The sequence below is a fragment of the Prunus avium genome, chromosome 2 (genome assembly GCF_965620075.1).
Source record: "Prunus avium chromosome 2, drPruAviu1.hap1.1, whole genome shotgun sequence".
In the NCBI taxonomy this organism is placed as follows: domain Eukaryota; kingdom Viridiplantae; phylum Streptophyta; class Magnoliopsida; order Rosales; family Rosaceae; genus Prunus; species Prunus avium.
In genome coordinates this window covers 37,766,713-37,775,504 of record NC_142285.1, presented here as the reverse complement: position 1 = coordinate 37,775,504, position 8,792 = coordinate 37,766,713, and the positions used below count along the sequence as shown (strand labels likewise).

Here is an 8,792-nt window from a genome sequence, read left to right as displayed (position 1 = left end):
ACGGCAAGTGGCCCTCCTCTCCTGCCTATATAAAGGAAGAGACCCCTCTCCAGCAAGGGCTCCAATTCTCCTCTCCATGCGCATATCCGGAGACACCCAAGCTCTCCCTCTTCCTCTTGTATTCAGGCTCTCAAGCCTCTCTCTATGTATAATGTAATACTCATTTATAATAAATACCAAGCACTATAGTGGACGTAGCCCTATTCATGGGTGAACCACTCTAAATCTGTGTAATGTGTGTGATTGACCATATACCCTCTAGGGCCGTGCTAAATCACCCGTTAACAGTTGGCGCCGTCTGTGGGAAACGACACGAAAGGTTTATGTCGTTCTCATCCTTCTCCACCTCGAAATCCATCTCCACCGAAAACCATATTCATGGTCCAGCTACGTCTAGCCGACTGTGACGAGCAGAGCAGGTTGCTGCTCAGCTGCGAAATTTGCTCAAGACACCTAGGGCCTTCCACTTGTGAAAATCAAGGGTAGCAAGCGAGACAAGAAATGGAGAAACAGCTCGACTCAGTCCCAAAGCATCCCACCAAAATTCTTGGCTACTAGACCCGAGGACCGAACTGTGTATAAGCCGACCCGAGAGCCTTGCATGCTCAAGTCTACACGGCGTAGCCGACCCGAGCGCCTTGCATGCTCAAGTCTCCACGGCGTAGCCGACCCGAGAGCCTTGCATGCTCAAGTCTACACGGCGTAGCCGACCCGAGAGCCTTGCATGCTCAAGTCTCCACGGCGTAGCCGACCTGAGAGCCTTGCATGCTCAAGTCTCCACGGCGTAGCCGACCCGAGAGCCTTGCATGCTCAAGTCTCCACGGCGTAGTCGACCCGAGAGCCTTGCATGCTCAAGTCTACACAGCGTAGCCGACCCGAGAGCCTTGCATGCTCAAGTCTACATGGCGTAGCCGACCCGAGCGCCTTGCATGCTCAAGTCTCCATGGCGTAGCCGGCGCACCTTGCATGCTCAAGTCTCCACGGCGTAGCCGACCTGAGAGCCTTGCATGCTCAAGTCTCCACGGCGTAGCCGACGCACCTTGCATGCTCAAGTCTCCACGGCGTAGCCGACTCGAAAGCCTTGCATGCTTAAGTCTCCACGGCGTAGCCGACCCGAGAGCCTTGCATGCTCAAGTCTCCACGGCGTAGCCGACCTGAGAGCCTTGCATGCTCAAGTCTCCACGGCGTAGCCGACGCACCTTGCATGCTCAAGTCTCCACGGCGTAGCCGACCCGAGAGCCTTGCATGCTCAAGTCTCCACGGCGTAGCCGACCTGAGAGCCTTGCATGCTCAAGTCTCCACGGCGTAGCCGACGCACCTTGCATGCTCAAGTCTCCACGGCGTAGCCGACCCGAGAGCCTTGCATGCTTAAGTCTCCACGGCGTAGTCGACCCGAGAGCCTTGCATGCTCAAGTCTACACGGCGTAGCCGACCCGAGAGCCTTGCATGCTCAAGTCTACATGGCGTAGCCGACCCGAGCGCCTTGCATGCTCAAGTCTCCACGGCGTAGCCGGCGCACCTTGCATGCTCAAGTCTCCACGGCGTAGCCGACCTGAGAGCCTTGCATGCTCAAGTCTCCACGGCGTAGCCGACTCGAAAGCCTTGCATGCTTAAGTCTCCACGGCGTAGCCGACCCGAGAGCCTTGCATGCTCAAGTCTCCACGGCGTAGCCGACCTGAGAGCCTTGCATGCTCAAGTCTCCACGGCGTAGCCGACGCACCTTGCATGCTCAAGTCTCCACGGCGTAGCCGACCCGAGAGCCTTGCATGCTCAAGTCTACACGGCGTAGCCGACCCGAGCGCCTTGCATGCTCAAGTCTCCACGGCGTAGCCGGCGCACCTTGCATGCTCAATCTCCACGACATAGCCGACCCGAACACCTTGCATGCTCAAGTCTCCACGGCGTAGCCGACCCGAGAGCCTCGCATGCTCAATCTCCACGACGTAGCCGACCCAAGCACCTTGCATGCTCAAATCTCCACGTCGTAGCCGACTCGAGCGCCTCGCATGCTCAATCTCCACGACATAGCCGACCCGAACAACTTGCATGCTCAAGTCTCCACGGCGTAGCCGACCCGAGAGCCTCGCATGCTCAATCTCCACGACGTAGCCGACCCAAGCACCTTGCATGCTCAAATCTCCACGTCGTAGCCGACTCGAGCGCCTCGCATGCTCAATCTCCACGACGTAGCCGACCCGAACACCTTGCATGCTCAAGTCTCCACGGCGTAGCCGGCGCACCTTGCATGCTCAAGTCTCCACGGCGTAGCCGACCCGAGAGCCTTGCATGCTCAAGTCTCCACGGCGTAGCCGACCCGAGCGCCTCGCATGCTCAATCTCCACGACATAGCCGACCCGAACACCTTGCATGCTCAAGTCTCCACGGCGTAGCCGACCCGAGAGCCTCGTATGCTCAATCTCCACGACGTAGCCGACCCAAGCACCTTGCATGCTCAAATCTCCACGTCGTAGCCGACTCGAGCGCCTCGCATGCTCAATCTCCACGACATAGCCGACCCGAACACCTTGCATGCTCAAGTCTCCACGGCGTAGCCGACCCGAGAGCCTCGCATGCTCAATCTCCACGACGTAGCCGACCCAAGCACCTTGCATGCTCAAATCTCCACGTCGTAGCCGACTCGAGCGCCTCGCATGCTCAATCTCCACGACGTAGCCGACCCGAACACCTTGCATGCTCAAGTCTCCACGGCGTAGCCGGCGCACCTTGCATGCTCAAGTCTCCACGGCGTAGCCGACCCGAGAGCCTTGCATGCTCAAGTCTCCACGGCGTAGCCGACCCGAGAGCCTCGCATGCTCAATCTCCACGACGTAGCTGACCCGAGCACCTTGCATGCTCAAATCTCCACGTCGTAGCCGACTCGAGCGCCTCGCATGCTCAATCTCCACGACGTAGCCGACCCAAACACCTTGCATGCTCAAGTCTCCACGTCGTAGCCGACCTGAGCACGTTGCATGCTCAATCTCCAAGTCGCATGGTGGGTCGAACACACGTCGCATGACCTACCCGAGTAGCTTCCACGGCAAATCTCTACGTTGCATGGCCTACTCGAGCAATTTGCATGACATCTCCAATTTGCATGGTCTACCCGAGCACCATGCATGCTCAAATCTCCACGTCGTAGCCAACTCGAGCACCTCATAGTCAATCTCCATGTCGTAGCCGACCCGAGCACCTCGTATGCTCAATCTCCACGTCGCATATGACCCGATCACCTTGCGAGGTTAATTCTCCAAGGAACAAAAGCTTCCCCTCTCCAAAATACCGGTTGATTGCCTCCGCCAACAAGGAACTTACATAAAGGTCCCAGTCGAACTAGTTCTCTACTAGGAACTTGGGGGCTGGGGAGACATCTTGTATGTCAGCTCGCCTCACCACCACCGCCAACCTGTCCCACCATGGTTTAAAGAGAGACGACGAGGTCCCGCCATGGTTAAAGTGAGACGAAAAAGGGTATATCATCCATAAATTAGTATGTAGCGTGTCACGTAACATATATCATTTTCACATGATCATCACATACATCATATCATCATCACATACATCCTCATCACGTCATCATCACATACATCCTCATCACGTCATCATTACATACATCTCCATTATGTCATAAATGCGAAATTGTATGTGTGAACTCCATTACGGCTCGCCTCGCCACCAAGACCTACCAAGGCTTGATTCTCCATGGTTTACCTCGCCATAAGGCCTATACGAACTCGCCATCGAAAGGTGTACAGCTTGCCTAACCTCCAACCATTTGCAGCTAAGGCTCATTACTCACAACAGACTCATCGACTCAGCCAAACAAAGATTGACTTGAAAAGTTCCCAGTCAAGGACTCGTTCTCAACTAAGAACTTGGGGGCTTGTTGTTATACATATCTGGTTGATACTAGAAATGACCTACCAGAAATGGCCTACCATAAATAGCCCACCAGGAGTGGCTTACCAGATATTTCCTAGCCAATATGGCTTACATGATTACTTGAAAGTTCCCAGTCAAGAACTCGTTCTCAACTAAGAACTTGGGGGCTTGTTGTTATACATATCTGGTTGGTACTAGAAATGTCCTACCAGAACTGTCCTACCAGAAATAGCCCACCAAGAATGGCTTACCAGATATTGCCTAGCCAATATGGCCTACCTGAAATGTCTTACCCATTTCAATATCGCCTAGCCAATATGGCTTACCCGAAATGTCCTACCCATTTCAATATTGCCTAAACCAAGATGGCCTAGCCGAAATGTCATACCCGAACAATATGTCATACCCGAGCAATATGTGCTAGCCAACTCCTACTGCCTCAGCCATGTGCAGACCACCACGCACACCTTTGATAACAGATCACCACGTGCGTCCTGACATTTCACCAGGCCACTACCCCCTGTCTCCTGACAGCCCATGCCTTCCCCACGTGCTCAGCCCATACTCCACTGAGGATGACCCATGCCTTCCCCACGTGCCCAGCTCATTCTCCATTGAGGCTGACCTATGCCTTTGCCACTTGCCCATTAAACAACGGCAAGTGGCCCTCCTCTCCTGCCTATATAAAGGAAGAGACCCCTCTCCAGCAAGGGCTCCAATTCTCCTCTCCATGCGCATATCCGGAGACACCCAAGCTCTCCCTCTTCCTCTTGTATTCAGGCTCTCAAGCCTCTCTCTATGTATAATGTAATACTCATTTATAATAAATACCAAGCACTATAGTGGACGTAGCCCTATTCATGGGTGAACCACTCTAAATCTGTGTAATGTGTGTGATTGACCATATACCCTCTAGGGCCGTGCTAAATCACCCGTTAACAATATGAATAAATATGCAAATGTTTGGTGATGTGTTCAAGAAAAGCATTATTATATTTGGTGGTACGATTATGTTTCGTGATATGATTATATTTTGTGATATTATATATATATATATATATATATATATATATATATATTTAAAGGCAAGGTTTTAATGAGGCCACATTTGTTACATTACTAAGGTCCAGTTTTCCTTTGTACTATGACATTGTTGATTCAATGAAGTTATCTTACTTTGATCAAAAAAAAATATATATATATATATATATATATATATATATATATAATTGTTGTATTAATACTTGACACAAATTAATGTGCTAATCATCCAATTATAAATTAGGAATGAGTAAAGAAAAGTAAATAAAATGAAACAAATTATACATGTGATTTAAGTGATATAATCCTAATCCTAAACTCTTATTTATACATAATTATATATGTATGCGAGCCTAACGGGCCAAGCTTTCTTGGGCTTTCTTGGGCTTAATCGGGCCGGGTTGGGCTTCAGACACCCAAGCCCAAGCCTAACCTGGCCCAAGGCGAGCCAGGCCATCTCAAAGCCCATAACGGGCCGAGTCGGGCCGGACTTTTTTTCGATGGGCCGGGCGGGCCCCCATCGGCGCATGAGCCCGCGGGCCAAATGATGAGGCCTATATCTATGCACCTTGTGTTCAATTCCGCCTCCCCAAAATCGATTGCATATCAAACTTTGAGAATTTTTTTTTGGGCTTCTCAATCTATCATCAAATATGCAGATTGCTGAATGGTTCATAAGAGAAATTTCTCTCTATTCTTTTTCCTTTTCTAGTAAAAATAAAAATAAAAGGAGGGCGGTTTGAGCACTTAAACAGAAAATCAAAACAAAATTATAATTTTTTTAATAAAAAATCTGTGAAATCTAATGGGCCTCCAAAGAATTCAAAAGGCAATAAAAAGCACTGGGCCGTTAAGTCTTGGGGTCCAGCGAACGAGCCCGTGTTATCTCCAAGGGAGCCATTACCCTCACGCTTGAGCTCGCACCATTCGGCCCTACCCAAGCGCGCCAACCTCCAGCGGCGACCGGTGGTCTTATTCGGCTATCTCATTGCGACAGCAGTCAGACCATCTCATCTCCAGGTAAATTAGGGTTTCTATTTGGTTCATATTGATTTGCCTTCTATGTCTGTTATTCATTGATTTTTTATTTTTCAGTCTTTTAAATCCCAATAGAAGCTATGTTTGATGATATCGTGTGTGAGAGGGATGTAAATGATTACCTTATTGGTTAAGGATTTATTATCTGTTTCTAGCTTTTGGCTTTGTATTTATATTTTGTGTGAGAGGGAAAAAGAAAAGTAATATTCTATTTTAACCCAGCTGAATTTGAGACCAATAAATTGACGAAATTCTAAGTGATTTTGGGAAATTTTGTTTGCTAGGTCATATGGCGCACAGGCTGCTCAGGAATGTGGAGGCGGATGGTTGGGAACGTTCAGACTTTCCCATCATCTGCGAGTCATGCTTGGGCGACAATCCCTACGTCCGGATGACACGAGCTGATTACGACAAGGAGTGCAAGATTTGCACTAGGCCATTCACCGTTTTCAGGTGGAGACCTGGTCGTGATGCTCGATTTAAGAAGTCAGAGATTTGTCAGACGTGCAGTAAGTTGAAAAATGTTTGTCAAGTTTGCCTCTTGGATCTGGAATACGGCTTGCCAGTTCAGGTTCGAGATACTGCTCTGGCCATTGGTTCCAACGATGCCATTCCAAAGAGTGATGTAAATAGGGAGTTTTTCGCTGAGGAGCATGACCGGAAGGTAACTTTTCTGTCTTTGCCTTGAACAACCAGGCTTAGTTAGGGTACTAATTTATGTAAATCTTTTGGAATCCTTTAGTGTCTAATTTTAATTTTGATTGGTCAGTGCAGGCTAGAGCTGGTATAGACTATGAATCTTCGTACGGAAAGGCACGACCCAGTGACACTATTCTGAAGCTTCAAAGAACAACACCCTATTACAAAAGGAACAGAGCACATGTTTGCAGTTTCTACATTCGGGGTGAGTGCACAAGAGGTGCTGAGTGTCCTTACAGGCACGAAATGCCCATAACTGGGGAGTTGTCACAGCAAAACATCAAAGATCGTTACTATGGGTATGTCCAATGCTTCATATTTCCTGTTCTCAGTATGACAATGAAGCATGAATTTCCAGTTGCATGTTTTTTTTTCTTATAGTTACAGTTGGCTACTTAAAACTTGTGAATTTGATTTTTGATTAGCATTGTTTCTTATGTTTAATATTTTCCACTTGATTATTTCCTCAGATTAAAGTCTACCTTTTTCAGTTGGGGATGAAATTCTTGTCTGAAATATTGGCAGATGTAATTTCCTTGCAAGTAGATAAAGTCCCTTTTTTTTCCTTCTCCTTTTTGGTTAATTTGTTTTAGATCTTTTTTCGTGTTCCTCTTTCAATAATTCATAGTTCAAGATATTTATTCTGAAGATTGTAGCTTCTTTTTCGGTTTGGGGGGTGATAGGAGTGTACTACTGCAGCCTCTAGCTAGCATTTTCGGCCAACACGATAGCTTTCACAAACCTATATCCCTAATCTTTCTGTTGCATGTTTGTACATGCCCATATACTATAATGTACGGATTTCTGAAGTTTGTAATGCTCACATCTCATCTAAATTATCTGCAGAGTCAATGATCCAGTGGCGATGAAGCTGCTTAACAAGGCTGGAGAGATGCCCTCCCTGGAACCTCCTGAGGATGAAAGCATAAGAACTCTATACGTGGGTGGGCTTGATGAGAGAATTTCTGAGCAGGATTTGAGGGATCAATTTTACGCTCATGGTGAAATAGAATCTGTTAGGATGGTACTCCAACGAGCATGTGCTTTTGTAACCTACACAACAAGAGAAGGTGCAGAAAAGGCTGCAGAAGAACTCTCTAATAAACTGGTAATAAAAGGTTTGAGATTGAAGTTAATGTGGGGTAGGCCCCAAGCACCAAAACAGGACTCAGAGGGCACAGCTGAAGCTAGGCAGCAGGCAGTGGCTCATAGTGGGTTGTTGCCTCGAGCAGTCATATCTCAACAGCAGAACCAATTACAAGACCAACCTGCACCACTGCACTATTACAACATGCCACCTCCACCCTCACATGAGAGATCATTTTATCCATCAATGGATCCTCAAAGAATGGGGGCTATAGTTCCATCCCAGGAAGGGGCTCCTAGTGGGCCTACAGGGTCAGGCGAGAACAATTCCAGTGCAGAAAGGCAGCAACGAAGTCAGCATTATGCTTTTCAAAACATGCCTCAACCACATGGCCAATATCGTCCGCAGTTTTATCCTCCACCCTACGGGCATATGCCTCCTCCACCAGCACCGTACCAGCAATACCCTCCGCAATATCATGCTGGAGTGCCGCCGCCACCATCCTTGCCAATGAACCAACAGTACCAGCATTCAGCAACACCAGGGCCTGCACACTCAGGTTCTACATCATCAGCATCTGCACCATCAAATTCTGGACCTTCGGGGTCCACACCATCTGGTTCTGGGTCTGCGCAGACATGGTCATCACAGCAGTGACACTATCTTTCTGTTGTGATCTTGTAAAAGTAATATCTTGGTTTATTTATTAAATGATTTTGTTCTTTATATGTTATGCCTTGAAATTATATTTTTGAAATATGTTTTCTTGAACCATCTATAATGAAAATGATTGGTCGTCTCATAATCTTCCTTTAGCTTCAAAGATGGTTGTCTCAGCATCATTTTGAAACAGAACAACAAAACATCATCTTAGCAAATAAATCCAATTTACATTTCCTTGACCAGTTTAAGAGGGGTGTTGACTTTCCTAAACGTAATAGTTTGATCAATAATCTTGTGAACGATCGATGTGTGATGTGATTGACTGTCGGGAAAATGAGAGGAGGAAAATTTACGTTTCTTTTTGCGATAATGGGCTTCCATG

General features: G+C 47.9%; 1 protein-coding gene across 1 annotated transcript; it reads left to right on the top strand.

Moving 5' to 3' along the window:
• Positions 1-5,786: 5,786 nt before the first annotated feature.
• Positions 5,787-8,552, top strand: LOC110767814 (zinc finger CCCH domain-containing protein 40-like). The gene is made up of 4 exons (XM_021971469.2): positions 5,787-5,943; positions 6,246-6,625; positions 6,736-6,959; positions 7,507-8,552. Exons 2-4 carry the CDS (start codon positions 6,251-6,253, stop codon positions 8,402-8,404), a joined length of 1,497 nt encoding a protein of 498 aa, XP_021827161.1. The 5' UTR covers positions 5,787-5,943; positions 6,246-6,250; the 3' UTR covers positions 8,405-8,552.
• Positions 8,553-8,792: the final 240 nt, after the last annotated feature.